This window comes from Papilio polytes, unplaced genomic scaffold (assembly GCF_000836215.1).
Source record: "Papilio polytes unplaced genomic scaffold, Ppol_1.0 DF824102.1, whole genome shotgun sequence".
Classification (NCBI taxonomy): domain Eukaryota; kingdom Metazoa; phylum Arthropoda; class Insecta; order Lepidoptera; family Papilionidae; genus Papilio; species Papilio polytes.
This window is the reverse complement of record NW_013525102.1, coordinates 4,613,406-4,631,116: the sequence shown is the minus strand read 5'-3', so window position 1 is coordinate 4,631,116 and position 17,711 is coordinate 4,613,406. Positions and strand designations below refer to the sequence as shown.

The 17,711-nt window shown below is 37.1% G+C and overlaps 2 protein-coding genes across 2 annotated transcripts in view; one reads left to right on the top strand and one right to left on the bottom strand.

The window, feature by feature from the left end:
- LOC106099646 (dedicator of cytokinesis protein 9) overlaps window positions 1-17,711 on the bottom strand; it is a 34,562-nt gene that overhangs the window by 9,911 nt on the left and 6,940 nt on the right. The window contains exons 10-29 of the mRNA XM_013278244.1: window positions 17,166-17,410; window positions 16,749-16,948; window positions 16,523-16,643; window positions 15,960-16,232; window positions 15,385-15,501; window positions 15,130-15,312; window positions 14,892-15,029; window positions 14,629-14,824; window positions 14,484-14,554; window positions 13,844-14,003; window positions 13,384-13,626; window positions 13,105-13,222; window positions 12,269-12,412; window positions 11,771-11,988; window positions 10,977-11,213; window positions 10,186-10,346; window positions 9,144-9,264; window positions 8,976-9,071; window positions 8,507-8,634; window positions 7,725-7,866 (exon numbers count right to left, since the gene is read on the bottom strand). Coding sequence (XP_013133698.1) covers window positions 7,725-7,866; window positions 8,507-8,634; window positions 8,976-9,071; window positions 9,144-9,264; window positions 10,186-10,346; window positions 10,977-11,213; window positions 11,771-11,988; window positions 12,269-12,412; window positions 13,105-13,222; window positions 13,384-13,626; window positions 13,844-14,003; window positions 14,484-14,554; window positions 14,629-14,824; window positions 14,892-15,029; window positions 15,130-15,312; window positions 15,385-15,501; window positions 15,960-16,232; window positions 16,523-16,643; window positions 16,749-16,948; window positions 17,166-17,410 — 3,312 coding nt within the window. The remainder of the gene's footprint in view (window positions 1-7,724; window positions 7,867-8,506; window positions 8,635-8,975; window positions 9,072-9,143; window positions 9,265-10,185; window positions 10,347-10,976; window positions 11,214-11,770; window positions 11,989-12,268; window positions 12,413-13,104; window positions 13,223-13,383; window positions 13,627-13,843; window positions 14,004-14,483; window positions 14,555-14,628; window positions 14,825-14,891; window positions 15,030-15,129; window positions 15,313-15,384; window positions 15,502-15,959; window positions 16,233-16,522; window positions 16,644-16,748; window positions 16,949-17,165; window positions 17,411-17,711) is intronic.
- Window positions 978-7,675, top strand: LOC106099648 (venom acid phosphatase Acph-1-like). Its single transcript, XM_013278246.1, has 10 exons — window positions 978-1,639; window positions 2,200-2,315; window positions 2,466-2,533; window positions 2,800-2,907; window positions 5,026-5,107; window positions 5,197-5,354; window positions 5,630-5,812; window positions 6,111-6,231; window positions 6,776-7,005; window positions 7,435-7,675. The coding sequence occupies exons 1-10, from the start codon at window positions 1,158-1,160 to the stop codon at window positions 7,600-7,602; spliced, it is 1,716 nt and encodes a 571-aa protein (XP_013133700.1). The 5' UTR covers window positions 978-1,157; the 3' UTR covers window positions 7,603-7,675.

Below are 17,711 nucleotides of genomic sequence, written 5' to 3'. Positions count from 1 at the left end.
TTTCGGTATTGCATACCCACGCAGATCTTGGACAAAATTTAGGGCCTGTCTCACCAAATTGTAAATTGTCTGATAACAATCCAACGTGTAATACATATGTGATGGAAATATCGAAATTTGTTCCCTTATCTGACAGTGACGTCATTTTTAAGGTATCTGAGCCGCTATAAGCCAGTGGTGGGACAAACCCTTAATGTTATACCATCAAAATTGAAATAGGGCTGTTCTTTGTATCATTGCTTTTATTCATCGTATATGATTGAGATAATATTCGTTATTTAAGAAAACATTTATATTCGTGTACTTGAGATAGATATCTTTCATGGCTTCAGTGTATAGCTTTTCAAACAAATGGCAGACATGAAGTTAGTTTAACAGATTACATTAATTAAACAAATAAATGTATTAAATATTTACATACGTTACTGTATGAGGTTATACCCATCTATCAAATGCGTGTAACTGGTAGTATTTTTGTTATGACAAATGTTTCTAATCTATTTAATGAGAAATTGGCAGTAGTTACCATAACACCTAGACAATAAAAATAAAAGAGTTGGCTTTTTAGTTCTCAACTAATAAATTATTTTATAGTTATTGTTTATTAATTACAGATACTCAGATGATTGTGTTGTGTAACAAAGACAGTGTACATAGACAATACTACTTGTCTGGTAGCTTGTGCTTCATTTTATTTGTTTTGTAATGACATGCATTATTGATCATTACTAATATGGTAAAACTATCAAGTGTATTGTGCATAAGGTAAGTACTTTTTATATGCTTAGATGATTCTTTTATACGATACAGTGGTAACAATATGTGGGTTCGTAAGAAATAGTTTATCCCAGTTAATATTCAATTTGTATGTGAAGATATATTTGCTAAGATAGTTTAGCATGAAAGCGGAAGATATGTTTCGTTCGCACGCAGAGCTCGCAATTTTTTAATTCACTCCATCAGACAAATCAAAGCAGCCGTGTTGACAGTGAGGAGAGGGCTACGCGAGGGGATCCGAATCAATCTTCAATTGCACCACTTCTACCACGCATTCGTTCTAAATATAAACATTCTAATATGCCCAGTGTATATAAAGTTATGTAAAGATTTACAACATAAATGAAAAATGAAAAGAGTTGCTCGAATGGTATTATGTGATGCGAATGAAACGGACTGTATCACAACAGTGTGACGTAAACGGTGATTGTTCTGCCGGGTTCGCGAGCTATAATGAAAAATCCGAGCCGTCCATTGAATGTGACGTCAGCAAGGGCGTTACGAGGGAGTCTGAACTGGCTGATTCGCATTGTCGTGCGAACGCGCACCGTGCTAAGATAGCCGGCCACAATCGATTGGTCAAAGTCAATCATCTGACGCGGCGGCAGGTCGTAGCGACCGTGAATACGGCGGGCATCCCGCGACCCGTCACCCGCACCGCTCAGTGGGACGCAGCGGGTCGCCTCGAGCGCTTCCTGCCTCACATCCAAAGGAACACCCCACAAACAGAACGATCGCTAGTGCCAGTGTTGTCTAAATGTTTCGAACGTAGTTATCAAACGATATATCCTTTCATAATTAAATCCAAAGCCGTATCACGTCCGACCTACGATGTAGAGCTGCCGACTCGTCGGAGGAAAATGTGAGTTGTGTTTGAAATAAGTTCAGCGGTGTCTCTGTCTTCTTATTAACGTCGACCGGAATAATAAAGTCGGTAGGCACGTGTACGTTCCAATTCACTTGACTAGTTCTGAAGCGGTTAATGACTTGTCATTGTGATCAGTAGCGCAATTAGCAATTGAATTTATTTACTCATGCAACCGTTTGCATACTACGAATATAAAAACTGTTATTTATTGGTTTAATAAAGTAATAAATAAGGTTGAGTTAATATAAAGCGATATGTCATCATCTTAACGTAAATTAGAAACCTAACAAAACTTTAACAACCGAATACAAAATCTCTAAAACTTAAGTTGGATGTTTTTATGATACTAGTGTCTATGTATGAGTCTAGTGGAAGATGCACATAATACTTCGCCGTTACGTTAGTACTAGATACGGTTACAGACGACTATAGGAAACATGCTTGGGACAGGGAGGTGAACAACAACAGTGCTTACTACTAGGGTATTCTCTTGAGGAAAAGGATAGGTTTCGCATAGGACTAGGTGGTTGCATAAAGGTGTGTACGGTGTGCAGGAAAGAGGGCGGTCGCGAGGAGGAGCCGACCAACGCGGCGGAGGAGGTGCAAGGCAGCCGCACTGAGCGCACGTGCTGCTGCCTCGGCGTGTTGGTGGGCGTCTCACTCATCGCCGGTCAGTATATGATACCAATTAGTTAACTAAAGAATGGTTTCCATTTTAAGAACTCTTTCTGTAACTCACTTTCACGTAATAGTCATGTTAAACTTGAATAAAATAATATGCAAAGAAAGGTTATATTAAATTATTATTAAAATTCATCAGCCCTCGTTGCTGTGATTCTAATGAAAGATACAACAGTGGAAGTCACCGTTCTACGACAAGTTCACGTGGTGAGTAAATACATATTTAAATTAGAGACGATTTTAGGTTTTATAAATAGAAAGCTAAATATGAAATAATTGCAGTATGATTATTTTTATACAAACGAGTACACACTAACTTTCTTGTACGCTACAGCGTTACAAAGCTAAAGGAACCTTGGTGTCTGTTTTATATTGTTTTCTGGAGAAGGCGCATAGAGCAGTGAAGGACGCTTCACTGAGGAAGAATCTCTTTTACTACTGATAATGAAGTACGCATATATGTATATGTGCAGCTTATGTCGCACGGCGAACGCACCCCAAGCGAACGCGAGCTGGCGATGCTGGGCGCGCCCCCGCCTGAACATGTGTTCGCACCTTACGGCGCCGGCGCATTGACTAATGTAAGACACATTTACAATAGTGCATTTGTACACTTATAATTAGGATTTGCATTTATAATATTAGAAAGATAAATGGTAGAGATAGCTAGGGACAATACGGATCTGTGTGCACCTATAATCGATTACATTTCTAAAAGTTAATATTGGGTTTAATTTTAATTAATTTAATTTGGCTACCTTTGTAATTTGGCTACCTTTTGGTTATTTATAAAACCTTCTATGGCCATGAAGACGTAATTTAATATGATAATAATAGATGATACTATAATAGGAAGTACTATTATGTATACATTGACTATTTATTATACAATAGATATAGAAAAAATTAAAACGGTCAAAGAGACCGTAAGCTATAAATTTGTATTGAAGTATTGAAATCGTGTTTGTATACATATTGCACGTTATCGCGTGGGAATCGCTAGATATGTTTCCAACAAAAGAGGCTGCCACCGTAGTTCCTCAATTTGTCACATGTTGACCGTAACAAATTACATATGTGCAAACACAGATTAGATGAAACTTACTTCTGACTTTATTATAAAAAAAAAATACAAATAGAATAGACTAAGGTTAATCAATCGCTTTTATTTGCCATAGCCTAAATTATTTTTCAGCGACTGCAATTTGTTGCAACCCTATTTTGGATGATTTTAAAGATATCACTGCATCTAATATTCTGGCTATCCAAAGGTTATCGCAACATACATGATAATGTTTTTTTATCTCTTGAACAGAACGCTTCATTACATAGATAAAATGTATGACATTATTGATAGGCGATGTTAGCACTGCCTGCATATATTTCCAAATTCAAGAGGAAACCGCATAATGTTAATCATTACTGACGTCATAAATTCGATTATCATACCTGGTACAATTTACTTTAAATCATTTTGACCAGGTGTCCGAATGTACTATAAATGTCATCATGATCATAGCGACGTTTCGTGCACGAGAAGTGGCATCAACCGAAAGATTAGCTTCCTGGCGTCGGGAGGGAGCCGCGAGCCGAAGGTCGATCTAAACAGGAACGAGGTGTCGCATACGCAGATTATCGTCTACGCCTAATAATGATTTATTGCCCGCTGCAGACCACCACAGACCAGCAAATAGACAGAGGATCCATTTAGTATCATAACTATAATTTTAAAAGCTACAGTATACACTAATGAAACTAGTTGATTAAAATAAAATATTCGAATTTGTGCTCTATCATAAATGACGAAGAAACCGATACTCTATAAGATGAAACTTCAATTAAATCAAAAATCAGTCCAGTTCGTTGGCCTCTAAGTACGATTTAGGTCATGTTTCAACATCATAGGATCATACGATGTTATTGTCAAATTAATTGTCTATTAAAAGTGTGATTGATAACAAACTGAAGACATATTCAGTTTATTGCTGTTTATTATCTCATATCTTTATTTTCTTATTTTTATATATAATATATTTCACATGATTTTCTTAAAAAAATAACAAAATAAAACATATTATATAAAAAAATAGAGCACCACCGGCTGCGGAATCCGATGACTCAAGCAACCAGTGGTCAGGGCTGCAGAGACAGGAACCTCCTCACTAGTCGTGCGGTTTCTAAAATAACCGCCTTTTGAATCGGGCCCTTAATCCAACTGTCTAGCGAGAGCTTCTTGAGGTGTTGGTCGAAGCTCTTCGCTATCAGCCCGTGTGCCGAAACGACTATCGGAATAATGGTAGTCGATTTCATACGCCACATGGCGGTAATCTCGTGAGCCAAATCCAAATATTTTAATAGTTTTTCATTTTCGGCTTTCACGAGATTCTCGTCATGTGGGATAGTAACATCGACTAACATTACACAACTCTCAGACCGATCTATTATTACTATATCAGGTCTATTGGCAGCAATAGTCCTGTCCGTAATAATAGATCGGTCCCAGTAGATCGTGATACGGCTATTTTCCAGAACTGGTGTAGGCTGATATTGGTAATATGGTACCTCAGACTCCACAAGAGCATATTTAAGGGCAAGTTGCTGATGGATAATCTTGGCCACTTGGTTATGTCTATTATTGCTGTTATTGTTAAATTAAGTCAAATCAACTGTCACATGTTAAATGAAATGTTATTTTTCAGGAAGGAAAAATGGCAACGTTCGAAATGGGCGCATTACTTAGGAAAAGATATAATCAATTCTTAGGACCTTATTACGAAGATGGTAAGAAAATTCGCAGACTACTATTTTAATAAAAAATCTGACAAATCTTCTCAAACCTTACTTGTCACAGTATAATGTTTTGTACTCAGGTAAACACGTCGTGATAACATCGGACACGGATTTGAGCAAGGTTAGCGCGCTGTTGATATCCGCTGGCCTGTGGCCGCCGCCCGCCGAGCAGGTGTGGAACGACACCATGCAATGGCAGCCTGTACCCTACTCGTATCCACCAAGAGATACTGACTACGTACGTATAGTTATATATAATTTTGAGACATATTGTATACTGTTTACAGTCGAGGACATTTTTTTCCTACCCAGCAAACAGCAACGAAATCTGTTTCGTTTCTGTTTGCTGCACAAACTTCAATCAGATATTCTAAGTGGGAAGCAAAGTTCCCTGTTTATTCGGAACTAAAACCCAATGTGTACATTAGATCCAACATCCATACAATTTTGAAATAATCACATTGTATCAAACTTTAATTAATAAACATTGAAATAAAGTTATAATAATTTCAGTTACTATACGAAGAGAACTGTCCCCGATATAACCAAGAAAAGGAGAGAATACTACAAGCTTTCACGGAGGAGGGACTGTTAGCGCCATACCGCGACTTCTTCCATAAAATCGCAACACTTACTAATACCAACTTCAGCACGCCAAGAGAAGCTTTTTATCTCAATAATCTATTTACAATACAAGTAAGTCCTAGTCACTTGCAAGGAACTTCTTCTATCATCTTCACATCTTACTAATATTATAAATGCAAAATTTAGATGGATGGATGTTTGTTAGAGTTTGTGGTTCATCAATCTCGATGAAATTTTCCATGGATGTAGAGGATAGTCTGGAAGAATACATAGGCTACTTATTTTTGCTTTTTTGCATTGCACGCGGATGAGTCGTGGGCGAAAGCTAGTATTAAATATTTGAGATGTATAAAACGTATCTTCTAGATTACTGTAGTGTTGTATATTAATATTATTTTTGCCTCTATAGGATGATATAAAAGTCGCAAATCCAAAATGGGCTAAACACGTGAAAAGAAAGCTAATGGATATCGCAAGACTGGAATTTATGATGATGTTTCACAACAACCTATTGAAGAAATTGAGCGGCGGTGAGTTTTACATTTTACTAAAGTTTTTTTACATTATTACTAAAATATGGCTTTGACTATAAAGCTACTTTTTTATGATTTTAATTTAAATTTTAAATTAGACAAAGAACTGGTTAGAAGCTGCAATTTTCCTCTTATATTTAGTTTTATAAACGCTTAAGGTCAAGGTTCAACATTCTACGATAGTCATTTAAATAAAAAAAGCAAATAAAAAATAATCTGTACGTAAAACATGATTGATTTCTATGTCAATTAATTCTGATCGGTATATTGCTTATTATTATTAAAATTTAAGGTTTTAGAACTTTGATATAATATGAATATTTTTAACCATAAGAGCATACGCCTTGTGCAACTAAACAGTTGAATTGGCTTCGAAACAATCGACAATCTCAACAGCTATGCGAATAATGCTAACAATTTAGCGTAAGTTTGCGTTAGATGGTTTAGGAACGTTATGAAGTCCATTATTAAAAAATCTACTGGCAAATTTTCTAACTAAGAACACAATTATGCAGTTTATCACATTGACGTATTTTTTCAGGGGCGTTATTAAACCAGATAATAAAAGAATCATTAGAAAGTGGGTCTGGTCGCAGTTTAGTTGTCCGTATCGGCAGCCCGGTGTCGGTGGCGGCGCTGCTGGCCGCGTGCGTGGCGCCGCCCCCGCGCACCCCGGACCCCGGCGCGGCGCTCGTCATAGAGCTACACGAGAAACTACCCTCCAACGAACACAAGGCTGTCGACCCCATCGCGAAACGATACGGTTTTAAGGTATATGAATCTTAAATATCAAAATGCAAAAGTTTGGATGGAGGTTTGTTAAAGTTTATAGCCTAACCTGAGCGGATCTTGATGAAATTTTTTAAAGAACACATAAGCAAATTGCTTTTGTTTTTTTTTTTTTTAATTTCACTTGGTCATAGTCGCAAGCGAAAGCTAGTGATTCTTAATGTTAAGACGAAATTAGATTTGATTGTATTTAACAAAAAGTATCTGCACCAATTTTTTATATCTTTGGCCAACAGATATCGTAAAAAAATTGAGGAAATCATTATTTAAATTTTGTCCGAATCTGGTTAACATAATGATAACTTAAAAAATATGTACTAGCCGTTTATAAAATTGATAACCAATACAACAAAAGACACTATTTTGAATTATTCATGATAGAATTAATATAATTTAACTTGTCTGTTCCAGATATATTACTGGGACGACGACTCCGCGGAACCTCGTCTGATAGAAGTAGTAGGATGCGAGGCATTCTGTTCTTTGGAAACATTCAAACATTTGACACAACAAGTTTTATCTTACGATTACAAAGAAGATTGCAAATTAGTCCCTACTGACATTAATATAGGAACATAAGTGTTAAAATAATAAGTGAATTAGTTACTAAGGTTGTTAAAAACTGTCTAAGCGATTGAATGCGTCAGTTAAAATTATTTACAGATAAATATATAACACGAGTATTGAATTGTTTCACTGACCTTCGTCTATCTTGAGTCCAGTTTCGTCTCGTGGTATGTTCATAGAGATGTCAGCGAAGGTGTCCGCGCCCCAACTCTGAGTGCCGCGCTGCTTCAGGTACTCCGCTATGAGTGCGGCGATGTGCAGGTGACAACACATAGCCTAGATACAAAAACGGTATACAATAATTGTAGATTTAAATAATAACAAAAAGTGTACAACCGGCCTATGCCCGTGGCATAGGACTGTTCCCATTGACATCAGGAATAAAGGTAAAAGAAGATATTGTCGATTAAAAACGACTAAAATATTACTTCCTACGTCCATAGAGGAAGTAAAATTCTATATTAGTACAAAATGAGCCCCTTGTTATTTGATATTTTATTTGATTTGCTCCATTTTACTTGATATTTCGAATTTATTCTAAATTAAGAAAGTTTTTTTTTGTAAAATTAGGAGTAATTTAATGAAAAAAAATGTCGTTTTAAAAACACAATAATAGACGGCGCGACTTTTAAACATTTAATATAATTGTAACTAGCGATATTAATTTTAACACTGCATTAGACATCTCGTCAGGAATGCGAGCGAATATCCATCCTTCTAATGACATTGACAGCTGTCAGCTAGGGACGTGACGTTTATACCGATAAACTAGTGTTGTGCCAATTCTACAGCACGGTACTAATTTTCTACCTAACACTACTGAGATAAGTTTCAGTATTTAGTATGTGCACACTCAGTATACATTAGAGCCTTAGTTTTTTCAATGAATATTATTTGATTATAATGTATGACTGACCTCATCGTGGTCTGCGTGCCGCGCGTTGTGGTCTGCGAGCGTGGCCAGCCAGGCGTGGCGCAGGCGCGGCGTGGCGCGGCACGACGCCGCCAGCGCGTGCTGCAGCTCCGACAGCTGCACGCCGCCGCCTACCGCACACATACATAGTACATATGAAATATAGTTAAAAGCAATTAAATAACCGCAACTGGTACACATGGGTGGTGGATATTAGAGGAAGTTTGAAAGTAGCACCAGTGGTGGCAAAATTGAGAATCGAAAGGATAGTGTAGTATGGACATATACAGAGAGATGATATACATAAACAGATTACAAAAAGTATTAAGATTAAATGTGGATGGCTCCAAAAGTAGAGGGATACTGAAGAAAGTATGGATGGATTGTTTGTTCCGTAGTTTATAAGTGCAGGTTGATAATGAAATAACTGTTACATCTTTTTTTTAGTTTTTAGTATTTAAAAGATATAAACCTGAGCCCGCAGCACCGCCGACGCCCGCCAGGCGCGCTCGGGCTCCCACTACGGTGCGCACCCGTCGCATTAGTTCCGCCACTTCGCTTGATAATCCTATACAAATAATATCTTGTAACTAAGTTATAAAAATATTATTTACATCACAATAAGCTTAAGTTTACTCACCGGTGCCTTTCATAGCTTTATCGCCAGTTGCAAAGCAGTTAATGACAGAAAGAGATTCTTGGAATCGTTTGCAGTTAAGTGCAGTCGATGTATCCAGTAGTTTCGACACGGCTATTATCACCTGTATGGACAAAATTAATTTTCTATAACAAAATAAACAAATTCATAAACTTAATGTTCGTAAGATACAGGTTTCTTACCACGATTGAATTGTTTGAAGAAACCCGTATCTTACGAACATTATATTTGTAAAAACCACGACAGTTTAAAGTTATAAATTCATAAACTATTAAATTAAAATTATAAGTGAAATACACAAATTTAAACGAAAACTAGGAATATATAGCAACTCATTATTTATGAAAATGTATAAACTTAGCTATTGTACAGTATAGATAAGCTTTCTGCCGCGATCCCGTCCGCGTCATATAGTCCTATTTGTTTTTCGCGACTATGCTCAACATTTATGCTAACTTTGATCCGATCAACCGTGTAAGTGGCAAACTCTAACAATCCATCCAAGCTTTCACATTCATACCATTAGTAAGATGAACTTAAAGTAAATGTAACGTAAACTATTTTCCCATATAAAAATGACAAAATGAGACAATTTAGTATTTTTTTTTTATAACATAAGGTGGCAAACGAGCAAGCGGACACTAGAATCCGCCAAAAGGGTGAAGCGACCGCTGCCCATAGACATCCGCAATTGCAGATGCGTTGCCTACCCTTATACGAAGGAGGAGGAGACGCACATAAAGAGGATAATTCCCCTTCCTATGCATCTCCTCCACCGTCAAATCCACTTCCCCTTCCCAACCTCTCCTTATAAGAAAAGGATGGTAAAGAGAAAGGGACTTCAAGTAGGCCTCTGGCACCACACTCATCAGAGGAAACACGGAATTGCTTCCATTTCACGCCTGTCTTCTGTGTGGTCGTGGTATTACTGGGGGCGTGTCGGCCCTGCAGTGCTAAGATGTTAAAGCAGGCACTACCACTGTTAGTTAGTTAGTCACTGTTAGTATTTCTTAGTGGCACAGACCTGCAGATGCACCCTGGTGAGGTTGCCGGCGGCGGCGTGCTGGAAGTTGGCGCGCATGAGCAGGTAGAGCGCGGCGGCCGCCTCGCGCCGCAGCCAGGCCGCGCGCGCTCCGCACTGCCGCACCACGCTGCTCACCACGCCCGCGCACAGCGAGCTGCCGCCTGTTACATCAAACAACCTCATTTAGTAGGCAACGCATCTGCAATTGCAAAAGTCTATGGGCATCTGCATTTCGGAGGATTTAAGTGGCCGCTTGGTCGCATGCCACCTTATTGTATAAAAAAAAATTAAACCAGATACAATTTTTTCAAAAGAAACACTGCAAAAAATACAATTTTCAGCCGTCATATTAAACACTAGCAGATTAAAATAAAGAAAAACTGAAACCAATACAATTTTAATCTTCAATTTTAGCAAGGCTAAAACTTACTCTTACGTGATTATCTCCAACCATAAGCTGTCATAATTGAATCTAAATAGGTTCATACAAAGAGATTAAACACATATATAGAAGAGGCATAGTTACCACTTAAGACATTTTTCACATGATCACTAACGCTATCTATTGATAACCTAAAAACATATCGATATAATTTATTGTATTTAAATTAATTACCAATAGGTCAATAAATCATATTTAAATTTGACAATTGATATAGTACCATTCAGAGAAAGTACCGGTGAATAAAATTTGTTCACTATGCTTCGTCTAAATTTATTTTAAACATCTTTGACTTTAAAGCAAAAAAAAATTGAAGCACTTATTAATTTTTGAATTTAACATATTTTACCTTCAAATAGCGTCTCCGAGAACTGATTAATATAAGCTCTGAGTGCGGCAAACAGATGTTTATACAGAGTTTCGCTCTGCGGCAGCTGCAGCAGCTTCAGATAGGGCTTGGCGGCCGCGCCCTCCGCCACGCCCACCTGCTTCATGAAGAGGCAGGCGCGGTCGATGATCACCAGACCCACCTCGGTGGCCAGGCAACCCGCGGTCAACACCGCGTGCTCTGACATCGCTTCTAGTTCTGGAAATATTTTATTACATATATACACAATATTAAGTTCGTTTCATCTTCCAGAAGTCCATTTTTTTGTTATAAGGGTGGAAGTCTTAAAAAGATACCCTACCTGTAGGGAAGACAACCTTCCAGAAGTCTTAGCCTAAAGCAAATTACAAATCACCATATCTTACTAACTGTATTTTATACTTATATTATAAAATAGCTTTCGCCCGCGACTTCGTCTGCGTGGGATTAAAAAACAAAAGTAGTCTATGTGTTCATCGAGACTATCCTCTACATCTGTGCCAAATTAAATCGAAATTCGTTCAGCAGTTTAGACTACAACCTCTAACAAAAATCCTTCCATCTCATCTTTCGCATTTATAATAATAGTAAGAAGTAAAAAGGGAAAGGTTATATAGATATTTGTTACAGTTTATAACCTAAGCAGCTGAACAAATCTCGATGACGTGATACCATAGAGATGTAAATATAGTTTGACGGAAGACGTAGGCTATTCCTCGCGGATGGAGTCGCGGGTGAACGCTAGCGTTTGTTGTTACACTATATAGCTTAATTACCCGTGGTCACAGTTGCAGTGACAAGATTCTCTCTATTTACTGTGTTATTCTTTTCCACTATAATCGGAGGTTCCTTTGAAAAGTCGGGAGGGCTCATTCTAGCTGGTAAAGTCCGCGCTTTCACTGGCTTCGGTTTCCCATTACAATCGGGCGTCGGCACTTTTAATTCTGTCAAAATCTTTTTTTTACCAACATATTGAAATTGTTCTGCACATATTCTGAAAAAAAAAACAAAGATTACGCTAAAATTGATATTAGTTTGTCTATACCAACATTATAAAAAAGAAAAAAAATATTTGTCGATTTTTGTACGTATTGAAATAACTCAAAAACTACTGGGCCTAATTCAAAAATTCTTGCTCCATTAAAAAGCTACGTTTCCAATGAGTAATATAGGCTACTTTTTGACTTTTTTCCATGAAATTCCACGAGGACGAAATCGCGGGCATCAGCTAGTAATGACTTTCTTAGTACATTTCCATTTATAATGTAACTTACTCTAAAACATTAAAGAAAGACTGCTGCTGTGCTTGTGTGTGAGTCCTCCACCACTCAATGAGTCTATCTTCATCCAAATATTTGAGAACGAACAAAAAACACAAGAGAACATCGCGCACCTCTTCGGGGGACATCACTCCGAATCTGGACAGACAACACGCGACATAAATCACTTGCACAACCATTTGTTAGTAAAAAACAGCAAACTTCTTGAACTTTTTTTTAATAATAGTAGATTTTTGTTAATTTACTAATATTTCCTTTAACCATTCCAACTAAGCTCTAGGCTTGTGCTATTTTTTTCTTTTTTTTTATGAGAAGGGGGCAAACGAGCGGCGGGAACACAAAGGTGGTCAACGACGCCCATGGACATCCGCAACACCAGAGAAACTACAGAAGCGTTGCAGGCCTTTGAGGAAATTGTAGGCTCGGTTCTTGAAAGATCCCAAGTCGTATTTGGAAATACCGCCGTGGACAGACCGTTCCACAACGCGGCTGTGCGAGGCAGAAAATTCTACGAAAATCGCACCGTAGGATATGGTACAACAATAGTCGAATGACGGGAATCGAACTGTCCACCGCAAGATCGGTACTCCGTACCCCAAAACATTAGGCTATTTGCGCTTAAATGATTGTTTGTTACTAAACAATGTTAGAAATACCTAACATATCTGTAAGAAGTTGTGATCAATAGATGTGTATTTATTCTTAGAATGACATAAGCTATTATTTTATACAATTTTAGTTGACTCATCCTTTTTAAAGATAAAATATTACTGTATTTTTGTGAAGTCCCGTTCAAGAAGTTTACCGATAATTAACTGAAGGACAATTACCGATTAACCTGATCACCAATATCGGTCAATTCCAGCTTCGTATTCCTTGGTAAGGAATCTCCGCCGGACATTGTGGACACCGACTCGAGAGAACTTTGCGATATGTTATTTGTGTTATCTACAAAAAACCATTGCACCCATTACATGTAACCATTTAGTGTCTATTTCCACTGAGTCCGGCGACTACTTTGTATAGCAGTCGCCAGTGCCAGTGGAAATAGAGCTTTAGTTAAAAAATCCCAAAAGCAATATTAAACAGAAATAATCGTTTTATCATACCTTTTCCATACATGTTACTCGGCTGTATATTAAGTGGTTCTTTGAAATGTGTTGAATTTCTAATAGGGGTATGATCAAAATGCAAAGTCAGCCTGTTTCGTCTCGGCGTGCTGTTTGCTGAGGTGACATCTTTTTGCGTACTGTTCAATATAGACGTTGTTGTCGCGTCTCCGTCCAGTTTATCCTCTCCGTTTTCTATTATCGGACTAGCCAGAGATTTTGTCACTAAGCGATGAGCGTTATCTGCCAAATTAAATAAAAATCATTATTGTATGTTTTCAAATATGAATGTTACGACATTCCAATATTTTTAATTAACATAGAACTTTCTAGATATCATTATACTATCTTTGTCGTTGGAAAGGTTGCATTATTTAGTTTAGCAATAGCTTGATTTTTCCCCATATGGGGGAAAAAGTCACTAAAAAAATAGGAGTTCATTTTAAAATGGTTTCCTTACCGAGTACAATGGTGAGCCAGGGCGCGTAGAGCTGCGCGAGGCGCGCGCGCGCCTGCCGCGTGCGGTAGCGGTCGTCGTGCTCGTGCTTGGTGAGCAGCGCGCGCAGCACGCCCAGCGCACTGCGCCGCTTCTGCGGAGCCTCGCGCAGCGACTGCTCTATCTAAATTTATCATACTAATATTATAAATGCGAAAGTTTAGATGGATGGATGTTTGTTAGAGTTTGTAGCCTAAACGACTTGCGAATTTGGTATAGATGTAGAGGATAGTCTGGAGGAACATATATGTAGGCTACTCACTTATGTTTTTTTTACACATCGCGGACGGAGTCGCGGGCGTGAGCTAGTAAAACATATTATAAAGTTCTATTACACCGTCATCAACTTGTCCATGTCCCTACGAAGGGTCGGCACTGTATGTGTTACTTTTGTATACATTTCTGTCAGCCATCATATCTGAATCCACTCCCTTCATAAGCATATCCTCTTTCACACAATCCATCCATACCTTGTTCGTTATCAAGTGTATACACGAAAAACATTTCGTACGTAAATACATTTTAAACGTTAAAAGATAGTGTTTTTGCTTGAGTAAAGAGGAAAGGAAGCGTCCTTGTGAAATATTTTGCGTTTCAATTTTACCTGCTTTAAAAGAATCCCAGCAAGAAAATGCCTCATAATAAAATCATCAGTAAGCTTCAATTTAGTTGGATCTAAAAAAAATGTCTTAATTCAATATACTATTCAATTGAAATTTTCAATTACAAAAAATACTTTAAAAACTAACCTTCATCACTGTCTTTGAACATTTTGTTAGCTTGTAGCGGTAAGTTAAATGGTACAAAATGTTCGTGTGAGCATATCGTTTGTAGAAACGTGAATTTAAAGTCGAAAAGTGCCTTTGGATCGCATGACTTGAATTTATCGAGGTATTTCTTTATTTGTCGGAAAACAAAACCTCGATCCATAAACGAAAGACACGACTGCAACAAAAATACATATTTAATAAATGTTTAAAATAACTATGAAATTCATTGCCTAAAAAAATACCTTTAGGAAGAATGCGAGATTCTTGTTAAAAATGTGAGTCTGCATTGGTTGTTGTAAAATATAAGATGGCTCAACAACTGTCACCAATTTGTCTATGTTTTCTAGAAGATCCGCGTGAAATCTTTCATGCCTTGACATCTGAAAGTACCATAAAACATTACTAATTAACAAGTACTAGAAATTAACTTTATGGTCCTTCGAGCAGGATAAGTGTAATAACAAAAATCACAAACAATACCTTTATCCTTCCAGTATTTATAAGATACTGAGCCATACTCTTTATGATAATATCAAAGAAAAAGTTTGAATACTGCATAAACTTTTGACCGAGCAAGAAATCTTGTTGATTCGGGTCTACAAACATGTGCAGGGGCGCAGTCAACACTGTGTGCAATTTGAATTCAACACAGTTAAACACATACTGGAAAACACAATACAATTATTAAATTGTTAATATAATAAGGTCACATAGCTTTAAATAATGTTGAAATACCTTCACATAGCTGTCGAGTAAATCTTTCCTTCCATAATCATGGATCATATGAACGAACTGGACGATTAATTTCACAATCTGATATCCCATGTCGTGAGAGTAGCCTTTTTCAACTGTCTGTTAATAAAAATAAATATATCAAATTGCAATTATGACAATCAAATTATAATTTTTTATTGGAATACAATGGAAATGAGGAATAACTTTTACGCATGTCAATAACAATGTTATTTATTGTCTATGGATTTATTTTAAAACATTTCAGGACTTAAATTTTAATTGACACAAACGAGTTTGTTTTTTATAATTCCATAATTACAGCTTCATTAGGGTAAAATCATTTAGATATATTATTTTGTATTACGTTCGACTATCTTATCTTACTATTTAAAAGCGAAAGTTTAGATGGATATTTGTTATAGTTTGTACCTTAAACAGCTAAAAGGATTTCGATAAAATTTTGTCTAAACATAAAATAGTCTGAAAGAACACATAGGCTAATTACATTTATTTATTTTTTTAATTCCACGCGGACGGAGTCGCGGGCAAAAGCCGGTAGATAAATAATTCCTTACCATAAGTTCAAACAGTTGATTGAATATTGTCGGCAAGAAGGCAATTAGAGAGCTCAGTTTGATGGCGTGCGCGGACTTGAGTGCGTTGGTGACGTCACCCCAGGGCGGCGGGGAGGGCGAGGTGGGGGGAGAGTTGCTCTTTATCAACCTCTCCGCGTGAGTGAACAAGTTGTGCAGGTGAATGTCTCTCGTCACCACGGTGGAGTCGAGGACTAGTTGGCAACGGAACAACTGTTTCTCACCTTCTACCCACACTACTTCTGGTCCTGTGTTCTGAATGTAAAGACTGTATTCAGTATTGTCTCAAGTCATAAACAAGTAACTTTTTTTAACTTAATTCCTACGTAACATGGATAATAAATGAGAGGACTTGACGAGCGGAGTAGCTAGATCCAATCACAAAGTAGCAAATGACATTTTTTGGACCTCAACATGGTTATCAAATCAATCTTAACTAGTACAATATGGAATTCTTGTTACATTAAAGGTCGCAAAAATGTAATGAGCAAGATAATAATAGGAGTTAAAGAAATTGACAATAGGTTAACATAAGAATTACTTACCCCTTTGCCAAGCCCTAGAGGTTGGATAGACAGATATCCGGACGGTAAATGCGTTGCTATTGGTAGATTTATTAATTCTTCAATAAGTTTGTCATTTTTTAATAACGGCACCCAAGCATACCTACAAATTAATCACAATGTCTGAAGCATAATTCTAATAGATTTAAAATTTTATTTGACTGAAATCAGTAAGTTATGTATTTTATTTTTACAAGCTAAGACTTACCCAATACATGTTTCAACGTTAGTATCATTTTTTTTAGTTAAATCACAAGAAATATGATGAAATGTGAAGAGCAGATGATGTTTGGCGGTGATGGTGGCCGGCAGCCGTATCTTGGCTTCATCACACCAGCTCGGGTTAGCGTTATGATGCAGCACGGAGCAGCGGTATTGACACATCATTCCTGTACGACCGTATATTACCTACAATCAAATACAAAATAAAAAACAAACACTAATTTGTTTAACCACACAAGGAAATAACTGCAGTAATAAGGAAAATAATTTTTCCTTTATTCATTAACAAATTATTACAAATAATTATTAAAACGAAAATTTAAAAAAAAAATTCCGGTAATTGAAACTAAATTTTAAATAATTGAATTTATTAGATACCTAAGTTATTATAAAAAAAACTAACCTGTAAAGGTTTATTATCCCCCGTATCATTATCTCTGAGTTCAATAGAGCAGGCGATGTTCCGCGCGCGAGCGAACAGCTTCTGCGACTCGAAGATCAAATACAAAGGTCGCACGTACAAATGGTGTATGTACGCTGCGTACGGCTGCTCCGCCTCCACGTTCAGCGTCGCCAGCTCCAACGTCAGCGGCAATGCAGGCGGTAGTGGGAAAGGTTTCAACGCTGCGTAAGAACTTGTCATACAATCTGGAAAGAAAATATTCGTATACAAAAAATGATAACTGTATTTAAAACTAATTTTATAAAATTGTGTCATCATTCAAATTTGTTGTGAATAATATTAGCCAAAGGATTACCGCCGATCTTACGGTTGAATATTGAAACGAATGAGACAACTCAATTTTTTATTGTAATTTGGAGTTCAAACTTGACTTTATCATTTAAAAAGCTACTAGATTTTTATGTCGTTTCAGCATTCAGCCGTTAGTTAATTTTGTCATATAAAATCTGCAATAAGGGTCGTTCATTAGGTTTACGCTAAGCGCCA

Coding starts and splice junctions, on each gene's coding strand:
- LOC106099648 (XM_013278246.1), top strand. CDS start 1,158: ATGCGAATGAAACGGACTGTATCACAACAGTGTGACGTAAACGGTGAT. Junction 2,534..2,799: donor TTCTACGACAAGTTCACGTG/GTGAGTAAATAC, acceptor GTATATGTGCAG/CTTATGTCGCACGGCGAACG. Junction 5,355..5,629: donor CACCAAGAGATACTGACTAC/GTACGTATAGTT, acceptor TAATAATTTCAG/TTACTATACGAAGAGAACTG.